Source organism: Sphaeramia orbicularis, chromosome 8 (assembly GCF_902148855.1).
Source record: "Sphaeramia orbicularis chromosome 8, fSphaOr1.1, whole genome shotgun sequence".
Taxonomy (NCBI): Eukaryota; Metazoa; Chordata; class Actinopteri; order Kurtiformes; family Apogonidae; genus Sphaeramia; species Sphaeramia orbicularis.
In genome coordinates, this window is record NC_043964.1 from 50,265,473 (window position 1) to 50,284,917 (window position 19,445).

General features: G+C 36.9%; 2 protein-coding genes across 4 annotated transcripts in view; both read right to left on the minus strand.

Moving 5' to 3' along the window:
• Positions 1–4,916, minus strand: part of pdxdc1 (pyridoxal-dependent decarboxylase domain containing 1) — a 49,812-nt gene extending 44,896 nt beyond the window's left edge. For all 3 annotated transcript variants that reach the window (XM_030141961.1, XM_030141962.1, XM_030141963.1), the window contains exon 1: positions 4,707–4,916. The gene's annotated coding sequence lies outside the window, so the exon portion shown is untranslated. The remainder of the gene's footprint in view (positions 1–4,706) is intronic.
• Positions 4,917–15,619: 10,703 nt separating this feature from the next.
• Positions 15,620–19,445, minus strand: part of LOC115423929 (calcium-binding mitochondrial carrier protein SCaMC-3-like) — a 29,330-nt gene continuing 25,504 nt past the window's right edge. Inside the window, exons 9-10 of the mRNA XM_030140966.1 lie at positions 19,011–19,161; positions 15,620–18,912 (exon numbers count right to left, since the gene is read on the minus strand). Coding sequence (XP_029996826.1) covers positions 18,731–18,912; positions 19,011–19,161 — 333 coding nt within the window. The 3' untranslated portion in view covers positions 15,620–18,730. The remainder of the gene's footprint in view (positions 18,913–19,010; positions 19,162–19,445) is intronic.

Genomic DNA, 19,445 nt, shown 5'->3' on the forward strand with positions numbered 1-19,445 from the left:
AGAAACTGTCACAACCCACAAGAGACAGTATCTGAAACACTGGAACAATACTGAGCCAAGCTGACGGGCTCTGGTAATTATTAGGGTTTATTCTGTATTGAGCTGGATGTTTATATCTACATACATTTGACCAGCGTAGAATGTTCAAATTGTGAATATACAAAAAGTGTTTGCTAACAATTTGAATGAATGAATGAATGAATGAATGAATAAATAAATAAATAAATAAATAAAAAAATCATGTAACTTAAAATTGTGATGCAGATATTGTTTTAATTTGACTGATTTAGTCAAGATCAGATGCTTCAGTAGCTTCATTGTTGTTGCTGTCCTTCATAATTATAAAATACATTTTAAATGCATACAACATATCCAATTTGCAATCAGCTATTTTATTATCTATTGTTATATCATTATAAGATGAATTATTATTAGTGAATCTGCCACAAACACAGCCTGACCAAAAAACATGTTACCATTTCATTGGACTGCCTTTAGCTTTGGTAACCGCAGCCTAGTGATGTTACCTCGACACTGAGGCTTCGAACTCGATAGGTTACTATTGTGAAGCAGTGGGCGGAAGCTTGCTTCAGGTGACGTCAATGATGACGTTCACCACTTCATTCCTTCATTCAGACTGAATCAGCTGACTGGTCTGATTTGACAGACATAGCTCTGAAACTGTGGCGCAATATTCAGTGTATTTAAGACGGCGGAAACATCATTTTGTGTCTTGTACCAAATGTGCTGTGTTATTGTGCGTTACTGTGTGTTACTGTGTGTACTATTTGTTACTGTGTGTTACTGCATGTACTGTCATCAAGGCAGCATTCCCAAGTGTGGGAATATTTTTGATTTAGTATCTCAAAAAAGAGAAACTGTTTAAGCCCATCTACTGTGGAAAAATTATTATTCCTGAATAAAAACACCTGATTTGCATAGTACACCAAGCACAATACCAAAGAAAATATCCAGTACATCAAACAAAGAGGAAAAAAGGCAACATATCAATCACACCTACTGCACTGATGCGTTATTATTAAATATCTTCCCTGTCCAGTATAGAATTTAGAATCAATGACAAACCAAACCCATTTTGAAAACATTTCAAATGTTACAATAACAATAACAATAATAATAATAATAATAATAATAATAATAGTAATAATAATGTTACAATAATCATCATCATCATAATAAATAGATGAAATTATTCAGGCAGATAATTTTTGATATGGAATCCAAGCAATAAATACATCACACAAATACACAAACTCACAACATGCGTCTTTTACACATGAAAGGTGCGTCACATGCAGGGCTTCATTTGACTGTGCCACAACTACCACTGTTGCCACTAGATGTCACCCAAGTGCACTGAATGAAGCCTCAAGTACTGAACCAATTTTTGACCCAATGGTTCAAAAAGGTTCAGAGTTTCAGAAAGCCTGGTTCTGCCACCACTACAGACTGCCATCCCATGACATCATTCAAATTAACTCATGCAATGTCACAACATTTCTATTTATGATATTTTGGACACAATGTTACTGAACCTGGACCTGACCGACTGAAGCACCCCCAGATCATAACACTGCCCCCAAAGTTTTGTACTGTAGACACTAGGCATGATGGGTAATCACTTCCCCCGTCTCTGTTCTCACCCTGATGCGCCCATCATTCTGGAACAGGGTCAATCTGGATTCATCAGACCACAGGACCTTTTTTCCTAGCAGGTGCCAGAGAGCCGATTAACCCATAAAGACCCAGTGTTACTTTTGTGGAAGTTCCTAAGTTAATTTTTCTCTTGCTTAAGGAAAGTGCAGATATTTAGCATACCACACTTTTCTTAATATATGAGAGAGTGATTTTATTTTAGTTTTAAAAGACATTAATTCATGGTGATGGAGTGACAATCCAAAAAAGTAATGGAGTGAGGTGTTTGTTCAGTGTGATGCACCAGAATAATAATCAAAGATTTGATTAAGATGCTGATAAAATGATCAGTCTTTGGAGACATATGTTTCTATATGTTACTATACTTAATACACATCTCTCTGCTGTTTTGTTTTGTTTTTTTTATAATAAACAACATTCAAAATTATCACAGTATTTGATTATTATGAAATATAAAATTAGACACAGGCATATATTTTGAACATTGCTATTTACATTCTGAATTTATGCTGTATACGTTCATTTTCAACCTTTACTGTTCTTAATTTACACTGTATTCTCATATATTTTCTTATATATCCAGTTGTAATTCAGGTACAAATTAAATAAACACAGTTTTAGAAAATAGAGATATATGTCTTTCATGCTGAGTAATCAAAAATATTGTTTTAGAGAACAAAGAAATTGACCCTGATGTTCACTTTCGCTTGGTCGCGCCCAAATAGGCAGAATATTGTTAAAATGGCATTTGTTGTTCTTAAGACATTTCAAGTTGTTCATGTTATTAAGATTTTTAAGGAAAGTTTGTAGATGTAAACATTTTCATAATATAATTTTACTTTTTTCACTGTTATTATTTTACCGGTCCAGCCCACTTGAGATCATATTAGGGGGGAATGTGGCCCCTGACCTAAAATGAGTTTGACACCCCTGTTGTAGAAGATGATGGTGTTTCCACATTCACTACAGAGCCTCTGAACGTCCAAATGGGTCATATGTCCCTCCATTAGCCGCAACTGGTCAATAACTCTGCTGCTCTGCTCATCACCAAAACCCCCTCCTACTACCACATCATCCCTATTCTTCAGGAACTACATCGTCTCCCAGTCAAACAGAGAATTGAATTCAAACTCCTCCTTTAAATCCGTCCAAATCTGGCTCCACAGTACCTGTCACACCTCCTCCATATCACCACTCCATCCCTCAGGTCCTCCTTTTCCATCCAGCTCACTGTGACCCCCTGTTGGCCTCAGCACCATGGGAGGCCAAGCCTTCAGCCGCTCTGCTCCCCAGCTCTGGTACTCCCTTTCACCATCCATCCATAACAGTGACTTCAAATCCAGACTCAAAACTAACCTTTTCAGAGCAGCCTACCCACCATAAGTTTTACTCTCCATTTTACACCTTCATTACCTCCACCAGGAGGTATTGTGATCACTTTGCTTTGTGTGTTTGCATGTTTGTTTGTTTGTTTGTTAGCAAGATAACTCAAAAAGTTATGGACGGATGTTCATGAAATTTTCAGGAAATGTTGATACTGGCACAAGGAAGAATCCAATTTTATCCAACTTTATTTATAAAGCACTTTAAAACAACTGCAGTGGACCAAAGTGCTGTACAGAAGAATGATTAAAACCAAAATAGAAGAATAAAATACAGAATAGATTTAAAGACATAGAAACTGCACAAAAAGGAAAGAAGAATAAATAAAACCCAAATAAAAAAGTAAAAGACAAGATAGATTAAAAAGCCATACAATTGAAAACAACTAAATAAATAACTAAATAAATAAATGAATAAATAAATAAATTAAATTAAATAGATAAATAAGAACAATAAACCACTACCAAATAAAAATAGAATAAAGATAGTGCCTTCAAACATCTCACATGGTTTCAAAAGCCAAGGAGAAAAAATGGGTTTTAAGAAGGGATTTAAAAACAGACAGAGAGGAGGCCTGTCTGATATGGAGAGGCAGATCGTTCCATAGTTTAGGAGAAATGAAGAAATGATTAAATTTTGGTGGTGAATGGGGGGGGGGGGGGGATCTGTCTTGGCGGAGGTCTGCGCTCTCTGAGTGCTTTTCTTGTTTCTATATATCGTTATTATTCTTTTATCTATTTGTTTACTTCCTTGTATCTTATGCATTGTCTTCCAGAATGCCTCAGATCAGCTGAAACACTCAGTTTATTTAACTCCAGGTTAAAAACCCACCTGTTCTCAGCTGCATTTGAATAAAGTTTTTGTTCATCAGTTCAATTCTGCACCATTTCTTTTAAGCTTAAAGTTTTGTTGTTGTTTTTTTATCTGTTTAATGTTTTGGTTTTTTTTGTGTTTTTTTTTTATTCTCATACCTGTACTTTTCATTGCTTCCTAGCTGTAATGCTTTTAATGTTTTATGTAAAGCACTTGGAATTGTCTCGTACATGAAATGTGCTATATTAAAAAACCTGCCTTGCCTTGTCTGGTTTATCTTGTAGTACAGTGTCCTTGTCCTTGTACAGTGTCCTTGTCCTTATTATATGTGATGACCGTGAAAAGATAGCAAACTGTATTTTACACCAATTATTTGCATGCATTGATAAGATTAGTGGACCAACAGGTATGAAACCGTTTGGATCAGTGGATGTTGTGGTTCTTTAAGGGTTCACCTCATCTATTACTAACAGGTAAATATCCACAGTGTCCCTGCAGCAGGTGCAGTCTCATCCTGTCTGTCCACTCCAGTCTGTGTCCTGTGTGGAGATGAGCAGGACTGACAACATTCATCAGTCTGCTGCAATGTCAGCGGCTGTCAGACTGCGGACACACGGACACACGGACAAACACACGGGAGCTTCAAACACGGCGTTTTCCTCATCGGTCTCACGCGCAGCTGGGCCCAAGACACCTCACGAGCCCACACGTATACGGACACGTCAGAGCATTACACTGCTGATACGCACGGTTAGCTAGCTCCACGAACTCACACACACACACACACACACACAGTATAGATATCCAGTCTCAGCTGACCGGGCTCTCCTTACCGTCAGTGCCCACGGCTGACAGCCGCCACGGACTCTACGAAGACCCGCAGGAAAAATGGAAGAGCCACAGCGATAAGTCCTGTCCCCGGTGCTCTGAGGAAAGCGCCCTGAAATTATTTACTGGCTGAATGTTTACTGCTCTGTCTTATTGCTCTAGTGTGCACACAGGACAGCCGGATAGTTTACTTCCTGGTTTAGAGGCGTACGTGCGTTCCACGTTGGCAGCGACGACGTCACGCACCGCCGTGAAAGCTGCGCGTGTCAAGTGGTCAAACCGGAGGAGGCGGAAGGATGCAGACAGACCACCTACAAAAACAGAGGAAAACCCCACAATGAGCTAGACTATAATAATAATAATAATAATAATAATAATAATAATAATAATAATACATTTTAAAATAATAATAATGATAATAATAATGATAATAATAATAATAATAATAATAACCCTTCAGTATCCGGGTGCGCCTTTTAGACACACTTTGCACTTTGTTTTAAAAAACTTAATATTATTTTTCACAATTTAAATAAGCTCAGAATTCAAAAGTTGTTCATTTTTGCATGATCTTTACAATTCTGGCCACCAACTAAAATTTGCACATTATAAACAAAAGAAAATTACAAGACTAGCATCTGTCTCCCAAGTGTGCCTAAAATGCACTATTTCTTCCATTTGATATGTATGATTAGGGCTGACATTAATTTACAAAAATAAAATCAAATTAGAGCAGAAAAATAAATGAAAATATAATATTTAATAGTTTGATTTATAGGTGTGCATTTTACGCACACTTGGTGACAGATGCTAGTATTTTTGAACATTTGACCTAGCACCAAAAATAATAATGCAAATTAACCAGTGTTGGAGTTAATCATTGACATATGCCAGGATGCAAAAATCAAATAATATGTGATCCACTTTTTATGTAGTATATTGAAAAAAAATATTTATTTTGTTTTTTTGCATCCCCCCCCAAAAAATGGTTTGTTTACATTACAAACACACCATTTAAAGGGTTAAAAAATGTGACAATTATTGAGTATTTGGTATTTTTATTTAAGGCTCAAGTTGATGAAATAGAAAAAAGTGTAAAAGAATTAGAAACAAACTGTATGAAAATTTTTTTGACATTATTCCACAAGTGTGCAAAAAAGGCACACTTGGTGCTTAGTAAGGGTCTTGCTGGACGGGATACCGGAGGGTTAAAAAATTAAACAGACTCTTTTGTGCGGTGGCACAGAGGTGCAACAGCCCAAAAATTATCCATACAAGAAAAAAAAGGAAACTGCCCAAAAAATTATCCACTATAAAAAAAACAAACAGAAACACCCAAAAATTATCCACAAAAGAAAAAATAAAGAGAACAGCCCAAAAAATTATCCACTTTTCGCATTAGCATTAGCTTAGCAACAAACCTTCACACAATGCACACAAGGGCCATTTACCAATAAAAACTACCCCAACCATACCCTTTACCCTAACCTTAAAACTTTTTAACACCCAGTCCTAACCTTAAGCAGGCACGGGAACCTTAATTAATCATTTAATCACTTTGCAAACTATAATAATAAAAATATTTTTAAAATAACTTTATTTTTAGCACACCAACCTCCACTTCTGGTGGGTTACTTCCTTAGCATTAGCCACATTAGCTGAAGGCCTTAAAAATTTCCAGCCTATGCTTTTATTTTTTGTGGCGCACTTAATTTCAAAGCAAGAGACCTTTCGGGTAAACAGCGCCCCCTTAATTGAAAAGATGGATGATGTTTTCTTTTCTTATAGAGGATAACTTTTGGGCTGTTCTCTTTTTTTCTTATAGTAGATAATTTTTTGGGCTAGTGGATCATTTTTGGGGCTGTTCTCTTTTTTTTCTTATAGTGGATAATTTTTTGGGCTGTTCTCTTTTTTCTTATAGCGGATAATTTTTTGGGCTGTTGCACCTCTGGGCCACCGTACCTTTGGGATGACTACAATGGTGCATAGTTTATCACTTAACACAAAACCTACAGTACTGAAAAACATGATTTTTTTTTTTTTGGACATTAAAATATTATATAAAGAATAGAAGAAGCATGCAGTTCAGTTAAAGAGACATTGTATTTATTCGATCTGGTTACGTATGTTTGGAGTCACTGATCACTCTACAGACATGTGTCACTTTGTCACATCCTAAAGGATGTCGAAAAGTAATCTAACAAATACAAAACACCTATAGAATAAGGTGTGGGGAGTGACCGAGAAAATGATTTCATCATGAATACGTGTCTGTGATATGGTGAGAAACTCAGCACCTGATGCTTCCATGGTAAAGGTGTTTCATGCCCCTGGGTCAAACCTGGGACACAGTGAAGGGGATTATACCTCAGATGGCCCAGGAACATCTCAGTGCATGACCTGAAATAGCTGGAGGAAGTGGAGAGGAGGAGGAAGTCTGGAGATCCTGCTTCACTTGGATGGATGGATGGATGGATGGATTTTGAAATTGGTCACAAATCAATCAATATGTCTTTTATTAATCTGTATTTAAACACATTATTTATTACAAGTAACTTGTTGTATTAAATAAATGGGGCATTTATGTATGGATTACATATTAATTCACCAGTTGTTAATAGTAGGATACTTCAGGTTCATATGTTACTGAAGCCCCACAGGTCTCTAACACTACATTCAGACAGCAGGTCTTAATGCACAATTTGGGTTTTTTGAAATCAGATGTTTTTTGTGTGTACTTGTTCATATTACACATTAAGCTTTTAAACTTCATTACACTTCTATGAGTTTTAAGTATGAACAGAATGTGACCCTGAAGTGACCCGCATGCACAAAAGAGGTCTTGACTTAATATGTGACCACTGTGTTTATGAAAGTAAATATGGAGGCACCTCATCTTGGTGCAGAATTGTGACGTTTGTCGCATTTCAATGACGTAAAGATCGGATAAATGTGACCTGGCTGTTCAGACTGAAGTCATATTGCAAAATATCAGATACGTGTCGGATTTAGGACCACATATGAAAGTGGCCTGGGTCAAATTTGAAAAAATTGGATTTGTGCCATTCAAACTTTCTTTAACAGATCAGATACAGGTCGCATATGGGCAAAAAAAATTAGATTTGAGCCACATTTGCCTGCAGTCTGAACGTAGCCTAGTTCAACCAAACTCCCTTAAAAAAGTCACGCTTACAAACGTCTGGAGTCCTTCCTGCTCCATGACTGACTCTTCTACCAAGTTTCATAAAAATCAGACCACTAATTTTTGCACATATTAGACAAACAAGCAAACCCACACCGTCTCCTTTATTTATTCTCAATGCCTCGCTCGGGTTCAAAAACAAAATGCTAATCATTGACATATAACAACCAAAGCACTTGAATGCACTGGAAAAACTTAGTGCATATTTTCCGTGAGGGCAGGATCTTCTCAGACTGCATGAACCCAGCACAAGCCCATTCATTCCTCTGATGTGTCCATTTACAAGTTCACGGAATTATTCATGGATGACTTGTTCTTTTTAAAGGAGTTTTGAAGTCTTCACAGAGTGATGTGACTTTACCAGAGCAACCAAATCCACATTTCAATGAAAGACCACAACACCAACATGTATGTGCCTGTCTGAGAAGTGCAAACACTCATTGGAGCCGGTAGGTGTTGAATGGCAAATGAACACGGCAACAAATCAGTCAATGAGTCAGCAAATACAATTGTGGCTGTGAAATGTGCATATATTTGATGTATTTTACTATAAAGTTTAAGTCTATAAACACCTTCAACTGGACAAAAAGTAACTGTAATCCTCCTGAAATGGGGTTACAAATGTGCTGCACAAACCAGACTGTGAACAGTTGACTGCAGACAGAAGGATCTCAAACAGTTTTTGATGATAGCCACTTTAGCAGTGTGGAAATAAATAAATAAATAAATAAATAAATAAATAAATAAGTAAATAAATAAATAAATAAATAGGAGCATGTGTGAGAGTGGATTTATGCTTTTCAGCCAGTTGAATGCTTTACAGAGATTAAGAAAAGAGAAAATGAGATCAAAATAATTATAATAATTCTTAAAGAATTGTTGTGGAGAGTGGTAATAACATAATTAACTTTTACATACCATTCACAGAGGCGGATCCAGAAAAAATGGAAAGGGGGTGGGGTGGGGGGGCTTACTGAGCCGCATTATGTAATAAATTCCCATTATGTAATAAAAGTTCAAAATGTAATAAGAATGTCACGTCATCTTGTAATAAAGCCGCATTATGTAATAAACTGACGCATTTTGTAATAAACTATGTCAACGCATTATGTAGTAATTTTTTTCACATTATATGGTAAGTTATTACAATTTGAGAAATGTATTACAAAATGCACTTGACATATTTTTATTTTTAAAAAAAATGTCATAACATGGTTCATTATGTAATAACAATCCAAATTAATATAATTTCAGAGCAATTTAGAAGAAATTAGTCACAGGAGCTACAGGTAAATGAATCAGAACTTTAACCACACAGTTTAAAGATTAATTTAGCACATGACATTTTCCTGAAAATAAAAATGTGTCAAGTGCATTTTGTAATAAATTTCTCAAATTGTAATAACTTACTACATAATGTGAAAAAATTTACTACATAATGCACTGAGGTAGTTTATTACCTCCGCCAAGGAGGTTATGTTTTTGCCAGGGTTTGTTTGTTTGTTTGTTTGTCTGTTTGTCTGTCCGTTAGTGTGCAACATAACTCAAAAAGTTATGGACAGATTTTGATGAAATTTTCAGGGTTTGTTGGAAATGGGATAAGGAAGAAATGATTAAATTTTGGTGGTGATTGGGGGTGGGGGGGCCCACGGGGGGGCCCATTTCCAACAAACCCTGAAAATTTCATCAAAATCGGTCCATAACTTTTTGAGTTATGTTGCACACTAACAGACAGACAGACAGACAGACAGACAGACAGACAAACAAACAAACAAACCCTGGCAAAAACATAACCTCCTTGGCGTGGGGGGGCCCACGGGGGGGGGCCACTGATCAGCCTTGGCGGAGGTCTGCGCTCTCCGAGTGCTTCTAGTTACAAAATGTGTCAGTTTATTACATAATGCGGCTTTATTACAAGATGATGTGACATTCTTGTTACATTTTGAACTCTTATTACATATTGGGAATTTATTACATAATGCGGCTCAACAGGGCTATATATGCATGTGTGATATCCTTTTCTGAACTGTCATATTCAAGGACTGCTTACTTTGTTTATAGAACATACTGTGCATTATAGTGATATTTCAATATTTCACAACACAATATACACTTTCATCTTTATTAACCCTGAAACTTAGATACAAACATCCCATCCTGAAAAGTAGCAAGACAATCAAATAGCAAATAAGTTGGATTTTTAGACCAGCAGGTTTTTAGCTCAATAGGTAATGCTTCAGACTGCATCACAGAAGACTGGAGTTCAATTTCTGGTTGAAGTTGTAACTTTTTCTGCAGATTCTCGAACGGGGGGGCACAGTGCTGAGGATGCTGGTAGGTAAATCCGCCATTGATTCATAATGGTACAGGTCACACAGATACCTAAACAAATGTCTGGCAAAAAGAGTATCCTTTTTGTCTTTTTAGCATTTACAGAACTCTACTACTGTCTTATTTGACCTAAAAACATAAAACCCCATCCACCAGCTCTAAAGGTTGGTGAGAATTTGGCAGGAAAAACCTCACTGGCTTTTTTATTACACCAAATATTAAAAGTAAACAATTGGGAAAACAGCGGCAATGCTGGAGAGGATGTGGTCACATGAATGCCAACCACTCGCATACCTTTTGGACATGTGTAGGAATGCAAATGTTTTGGAACCATGTTGTTCAGACAATGGAGAATAGTTTAAATTATAAAATTCCAATGGACCCCCAGACTATCTACCTGGGTCTAATACCTGATGATGTGATTAAAAGAGAAGACACTTACTTATTCAAAATGTTAATTCTTGCCTGCAAAATGGTAGTCACAAGGAACTGGTTAAAAAGTGACCCTCTTTGACCACAACAATGGCTGGACATTATAGAGGAAATATATACCATGGAAAAATTAAAATTTCAATTGAGGATTACGATGGGAACTTTTAAGCAAAGATGGGAGAAATGGACCATATTCGAGGACACTAATTCTTCATATCAGATCAAGTATGGAAAAGCAGTTGAATGCATAAGGAACAGCATCCCCCCCTTGTTGTTTTTGTTTGTTTGTTTGTTTGTTTGTTTTGTTTTGTGACTGCACTGTAAAAGTGATTTCAAACATTAAAATAAAAAGTTAAAAAAACAAAACAAAACAAAACATAAAACCCATGATGAGTTTGATTGAAACTGGAAAATAATAGGAACATTCTGGAGGTGTGGGATTGATTATGCTTCAGCACACTTTGTCAGTTTGATGTTAATTGTTTCTAAATTAAAGACAAATAAATATCATCCTTTTCTTTCTTTCATATATTATGGGAATGGACACTATTGGGTTCACTTTTCAATTTTTGGTCACTTTGGGAAAAACTCCTTGAAATTCAAGCTCAACAGAATGTCAAGTGAAATGTTTTTACTGGAGTTACAGATCAGATTGGGTCAAATTTGACAACACATGCTGCTACCAGTTGAGCACTTTTTTGGATGTTGCTCAAAGGAGTTATACAGTTGCAGAAAAAATTATCAGACCACTCCGTGTTTTCTTCAGTTTCTTGTTCATTTTAATGCCTGGTACAACTAAAGGTCCATTTGTTTGGACAAATGTAAAGATAACAACAAAAATAGCTCATAATAGTTTAATTTCAGAGCTGACATCTTTCCATTTTCCATGTCTTCTTGATAATAACCAAAATCACTTCAGTTCTTACATCAATATCTGTGGCATTGTACTGACAAAAACAGTGTTTTTAGGCATTCCATGTTTTCTTTTGTCTGTTTTAGTCACATGATACACACAGGAGTTAGTACTTGATCGCATAACCGTTGTTTTTGATGACTTTTGATGGTCTACTAATTTTTTCTGTGACTATATATGGCTTGAACTGGCACACATGTAGCAAAATTAACACAATATGGCTCACTGCCTTCTCAAAGAGCTATATTTTTTCATGAAACATATGCCTATCAAATTCGGCACAAGTAGGTTAATCCAGACAGGGGTCAGGGGGCACTAGTTGCCATGAATGTCACATCTGCCCCCAGATGTTAGTCTGGTTCTGTCTGTGTTGTCTGTCATTTCCTGTTTTATTTTGTTAAGTCCTCCTCATGTGTCATGTCTGGTGTCTTTGCTTCCTGTTACTAATTTTCCCCACCTGTGTGATGACCTGTCCCCGCCCTGATTTGTTCCACCTGTGTCTCGTTTTCTTCCCTCCCTCTTGTGTATTTAAGCCCTGTGTTTCCTGTGTTTGTGCCAGTTTGTATTTGCCCTCGTGTGATACTTATCAGTGGTTTTTGGATCCTGTTGTCTGTTTGCCTGTTTTGACCCGGATTGCCTTTTCTGACTCCTCCCTTTTGCCTGACCCTTGTCTGTGCTTCTGCCTCCAACGATTCTACGTGTGTTCGACCTTTTCACCTGATTTACTGGTACGTGAGCTTGCCTGTTCCTTATGTCCTGTTGCCTTTCCGTTTGCCTTCCCATGTATGACCAGGTTCATTTATTGACTACCCTCTGCTCTCCCCTAGTCGGGTTCCCGACGTGTGTTACCGGTCCGGGCTGTGCGGTCCCGTCTCCGGTCCAATTCCCAGATCCTGTGAAGAATCCGGGACTCAGTGTCTTCAAGGATCTGCTTATTTACACTATCAGTGATTTGTCAGTTGATATTGTGTTTAATAAACACTGTAAATTTTACGTCTGTCTCTGGGTCTTGCAATTGGGTTCAGTTTCCGTACTCGGATTGTTACAATGAAGCTACAGCAACACCATTTAAAACAAAGTTACCATTTTCAGATTTTCTCATTCCAACTATCTTTCAAGTTCATAAAACAAAAACATTAAAAAAGGTTTGAATGTTTTTGTCTCGTTGAATAATAACTCAGATTGCACTTGTACTGATGGCCCACTCTTACTTTCAATTTTTACTTTGGACCAAAAATCAGCCTTTAAAAAGGAAAGTCATAATCACAACTGAATGTAACATTTACATGATAATTATCAGTTTGAAGTGATATGAGAATGCTGACGACAATGTTTGGCCATATTGTCCAGTTCTACACATTTATAAAATATCATCTAATGATTGCCCCTGGCAGCTGATGGATATTTCAGTTTTTATTAATACAAATATCTCTAATGAAATATACAGTACAACATATTTAACTTTTTTGTATGAAGCTAATTTCCCACTTCCTGAGCATATCAGAAATGTCCTGATTCACTGACAAACGCTAAAATTTGGTTGCAATTATAAAACACCATTAACTAGAGCATTTTGTTTTACACATAAAGAAAGTGCATGATTATTTATGGAGCATTTATTCATAGAACATTTGAGAAGTTTTGGCAAATAAATTTTAACTATGTATACATTAACTCCATTAGATGCAATATGCACTTTGTAATTAAATTATTCCTGTTTTTAACCTTTTGTCTTTGAGTCTTACCTTGTTCCTTTATATTTATTTGTGTGCTCTAAAACCCTTTGGATCAGCTTCCTTGTATTTAAAGTGCTCTGTAAATAAGCATGACTCGACATAGCCGCACATGTTGAAGTAAGGTTGGACAAATGAGTAATTGCGTAACAGTCTGGTCCCTCACAGCTGAATATGTATTTGTAAGAGAAGGTGGATCTAGTCCAGTCATTAAAGTGAAACGGTTTAAGTATTTGTGTATCAGTGGCAGTAGGAATGTGCAGTTTCAATGGGAGTCCAACTCTAATTGACATTATGAAAGTGACAGCAAAGAGGGCAGTTTATGAGCCCTTTGTGAGTCAAACACTCTACTGTGAAAGAACACAAAAATATTTTAGTGCTGTAATTTTAGTTCACTCTGTAAAACCCCAAAATAATATACAGAAATAAAACACAATAAAACAAACTCCACTTATCAACCATTAGATCCATTCATCTACTCTTTTTATTCTTTACTGTAGCATACAATCAGCAGCTCATCCACATTTTCTCTCCATTTTGCTTTTGCTTTATTTTTAATCACTGCAACATTTCTAAACTCTAAAAGAAAAGGAAAAAAAGATTCTTTTTTTTAACTGTCACAATAAGATGCTGTTTAGTTGCTGAACCAAACCGCCTTCCATTGCAGTAACATAATTCCAGAGTATATTGATACTTGTGTTTGTGCAAAATTATTTTTAATATATTTTAAGAAAATGAAGTGAGAATCTTATGCACCCTGGACACACTTAGATTTGACGATGGCTTAGTTTTACAGCAAATAAACACAATTTACCATGAATTAAAGGCTCACAAATTAAAAACATCACTTGAAATGATACATTTGTGTGGTTGTGTATCTAGGGTGCAGTGGAAATGAGTCCTGAAACTCAGAAGTGAATGGACATTTTGGATGCAGTGGGTTTCTGAATGGGTTTTCAGTTACAGTTCTGATGAGGTCATATGGTCTGTGGTTAGCGTAAGCTCAAGAGATTTTCATGCATTTCATGCACACAACTTAAAATACACACTTTAAGAGCCTATTCTCACTCCATCAAATTCTCCCACTTGGTCATGAGCACTTGGTGTCCATTTTCAACCCAAGGGATACCGTCCATTTTTGATCAAAAAATATCATTACATTTTTTTGGCCACAGAGGTTGTCTGCTGCAGTAATCCATAAGACAGTGTATAAAATACCATTGGTCTTGGTCAAAGTGCAGGGACTGGATGATGTATGCTGAAGTGAAATACTTTATAAATAGACTTATACTGAACTTTTCACTAAGACTACGTTCAGACTGCAGGCAAATGTGGCCCAAATCTGATTTTTTTGCCCATATGTGACCTGTATCTGATCTGTTAAAGACAGTTTGAACAGCACTAATCTGATTTTTTCAAATACAACCCAAACCACTTTCATATGTGGTCGTAAATCCGATACATGTCTGATATTTTACAATGCAACTTCAGTCTGAATGGCCAGGTCGCATTAATCTGACCTTTACATCATTGAAATGCGACAATCATCACAATTTTGCATCCCAGGAGGAGAAGTGGCAGGAAAAAATATTTACTACCGTAAACACAGTGCATTCCTGCGTGGTCACGTGTTACATCAGGACCTCTTTTGCACATGTGGGTCACTTCAGGGTCACATTCAGTTCATACTCAAAACTCTTAGAAGTCACATTTAATGTGTAACATGAACCAACACACAAAAAAATGGGATTTCACCAAAAAATCTGAATTGTGCATTAAGACCTGCTGTCTAAACGTAGCCTAAGAATGCTTTAGCAATATTTTTCCCAGGAGTCATTCTGGTCTCACCTGTTTTACTTTATTTATGCCGTATGAATAAGTATAGTGGTCCATCTTTTAATTATTTTTCCACTGATAATTTAGGGTAGAAAGGAAGCTTTGACATCTGTTGTGTCAGGCTTTGATTGAAACTCATTAACTCTCATGAACAGCCTGCCACGTTGGAGTTTTTTTTCCCTGAATAACATCTCGATTGTAAATGTGTCCTGCTACGCAGAGGTTTGATAGGCCGGAATTAGCACAACCTTCAAACTCCTACGGGACTCTCCATTTGTCTGAATATGGTCACTGCTGGCTACATGGCGATGGCCAAAACACACACTAGTCTGAGGTTACAAGTACATATTTACAATGACAGGTCCATTTAAAGATAGTACAAAAAGGATTGTTAGGATGGGCAGGTGAACAGGTTGTTATATTGTATTTTATGTTGTACAGCAAAATATGAAAATGTTTGTTTTTTTTTCCATTCAACACCAATTCAAAAACCTCATTATCTTCAAGATGAGAGAAAAGGAGTAATACTAACATCTGACTTACCCTATAGAAATGTATGATTCCTGCACTCTATAGGCAACTATTTGTTTAAATATAAGTTGTAATAACTTTTTTTTTTGCTGACATTACCTTAGCTTTATATTAATGTTTTCAACTGTCAAAGATGTTGCAGGTGTACAGATAGAAACAGCCTGTATGGTGACAACATGCCCTTTTTAACTTCTTCAAACATTGTAACATATTTCTGTCCATCATCAAAGTATGTAAAGTGCACATACACATTCAATAGTACACAGAAGATTTATCAAAACTAGAAAGCTCTTTTTGTTGCCTTTGTTATCAAACTTACAGTACAACATCTTTGTATTCTGGGGTTGAAAATAGCTCATAGAAGAAAGGCAAAAAGAGTCCACACACTGAAGCTGGCTGGCTACAGTTTCACACAAGGCTCAGAAACATGCACTCATGCTTATAAAAATATGTCATGCTTGCAAGGCCTCATTGGCAATAAGCAATCTTCATTTCATGTATGCTTGCAGGGAAAAAAAATCAAAGGTACTCTTTAGGGAATTAGGCATTCATAAGCATAATATACAGATATAATTATTTTCCTTCTATGTATGCTCAAACTTTATGGAAATGTATGCACACTTCCTTTACGTGCAGCTGATTCACAGCTGCACCAAGAAACTATTAGAGTGGTAAAAACCCCTACAGTTTATGCAGCAAATATAGGTTTTACCAAAACCATGCAAATTACAAATGCTAATTTTTTTTCTTCTTAAAACAGCAGATGATTCCACCTGCAAATGCTTTCAATTCAGAGTGTTTTGTGGCCAAAGCTGTAGTACATGGGACAAGATATGGAAAACAGTTCAGTAGGCTTTTTCTGACTTTTCTGTTAAAATTCAGATTGTTTTAAGTGTTTGATAGGATTAAGAGTCATGATGGAAGCAGTGAAATGCTGAAGCAGTTGTTCCCCCAAAACCTATTTATGGAAAAAACAAATGTTCTTTATTGTGACTTTTTGAAAGTTTGGCTTTCATTTTATGGAAACATGATTACTGCCAGCATTTACACATGAAACCAGACGCCTTTGACTCTTCATCATGAGAACTTAATCCAACGCTTTGAGTGTTTTCGACTTCAAACACTTTCATCACAGGACAATGATCTGAGCGCAGTCACCAAACACTGATGTATCACTATTCAAATGTGCAGCCGACCTCCTTTTAATTTAAACCAACTCACAAAAAGATGTACAGGGTTAACCACTGTTAATATTCTACAGAAACTGAAATGCGTTTGTATTTAGAAATGCATCTAACAACAGATTTCACATCCTGGTATCACTGTTTTTTGGTGAAAATGATGGCTCTTCTTTTCTGGCCTGGACACTGCTGTTTGCCTGGGTCTGTTTTCCTCCAGTTAAAAGACAGACATGTTTTTTGAGTCTGATTATTATTATTCAGGTGTCCACATGAACAGTTTACTGTCGTTATTCCTCATTTAAATGGGACAGTTCATCTTTCACTGTGAGTGTTAGTAGGACAAAGTTTTTCTAAAAGTGTATCTGAGGTAAAGGAAAGCTGAACTGTGAACTTTTAACACCCCTTCTTTTCACCCTAGTACAGATTTAGAGTAAGAACTGATGTGCAAGGCCAGTGTGCACGTATCAGACTTGATTTGAAAGACCTTTAACATGTGGCTGAGACATGGCCTACACATCAGTTTAGACATGGTTTAAACGTTACCCTAATCCTGACATGGGTTGCTGGTGGCTTAATGGATGTTAAGAGTATTATTAAGATGGTATCTTTTAATAGCCACTATAAACAGAATGGATGAATACAATAAATAAAGCCCTTTGTAATTACTATATGGTCACATGACCATTGTTCTAGAACTAATTGCGAACTTACCCTTTAAGCTCAAAATAGCTGGTTGATTGATTTTAAAGTACATAAAAATCTGGATAATGTTTTGCACCAGGTACCTGTACCTGTCATTTATATATATACAGTATATACCAGCCTGGTGGCTGAGGTTCTTCTGAGGTTCCATTATTTGTGTTATTAGTGTGATATGAGACTGTAGAGTCTCAAAACTTCACAGTCAAATTAACCTGACCAGCAGCTGTGTTTGGCAAGGTAGTATTGTTATTTTTTGTCAAAGGAGAATAGCTCTCAGACTGGTGGCTATAGGTGTGAAGAGGATATGTACTGGGTATGTATACTAAAGAAGGCAAATGCTTCTGTTAGTATTTTTGCACTGCTTCATCAACATGTACTGTGTTAAAATGAGATGTGTTCAGTGTACTAGCACACCTGTTGTATTAGCCCATATTATTTTAAACGTAGTAGCAGCTGATGTACCAATCCGGCCCTTCAGACCTTAACATGCATCCTGAGACATCCAACCTGAAGTGGTTTTGTTCACACCTGGCATTAAAATGTGTTTACAATTGTGTCTTGAGTGATCTCTTTACTTTCAATAATTAGGTCTGCTTTCCCTGCTCAATATGCAAATATACAAGCTCGTCACTGGCCTATACCAGAGGCTCTAATTTCAGGGTGAAAAAGCAGGATTTAAAATGTTTCCTTTAAAAATTTAACTCGCTGTGCTTCTCGCAGACTACCTGCGGCAGCTTTTATGGTGATACCCTTAACAGTACCATCTCAGAAATTTGTCAACAAACTCTCTACACTGTAAAGCTAAGAACATGAAGATACTGAACTGTGGAAATTATTGTTCTGAATCTCTTTTGACCAAGTACATACAAAAAATATCTGTGCATAAGTGACAGAGGAAAGCTTCATCTCACGGTCTTCTACAACTTCAACCAATGAATATAATGTCCTGTAAAATATCTGCAAGCTGCACAGGAAATACAGTATATCACATCACCATCCACATCTAGTGGTGCATCTTCTCTCTTGGATTGATTCAACATCCAGCTGTTTTCTTCATATGTCTGAGGAGCTGCCCCATCTTCATACATCCTCTTTTTCCTCTCTGAGGTAAAATATGACTTCGTGTTCACTGTCCTCTTCAAGTCACAGACCCAGTTTTTGTGCAAGACTAGTAGCCCACCCCAAGAACTTTCTTCATGTGCTCGTACACCACATAGGAGATGCTGACAGCAGGAATGACTTTGAGGAAGTTGGGGGTAATTCCACGATACAGGCCAGGTACCCCTTCATGGGAAATGATATATTTGAACTGGCCGACCATGGTGAGCTTCGGTATGCCTTCAGTGATGGCTAGAAGAGGAAAAATGATGGAAGTTGCAGGTCTTTACATGAGCAGATTCACCCCTAGATAAGCGTTGACAATAGTATATGAGTGAAGTGAAACTTACCTTGTGCTTGCATGCGGGTCCGGATTAGTGCAAGGGGATAGGAGGCTAACTGGCCACAGGTGCTGGAGATGGTTCCGCAAGCCAGGAGGACCAAGACTCCTGGGTCTGCTGAAGCTACGCAGTACCTCTGTAACCATGCATTCTTCAGTGTCTTGAGGGATAGGGAGTGAAAGAAATAGTAGGTAACTGTCATAACATTGCACACTGCTGTCCAATTCATTGTAATACACACTAAATATACAAGTTTGGGAATCTATTTAACACAAATAATGCAGCACATGATGTCAAGCAGCATTTTTTTTCTCCTTCTTTTGACAAACTATCAAGACTACTTCTTCCAATGCAGTTTTTTTTTTTTTTTAATTTCTATACATTTTTGGAACACTAGACCAGTTAGTTGTCTCCAGCTATCTTGGGATCTTGTTCGTGAGTGAG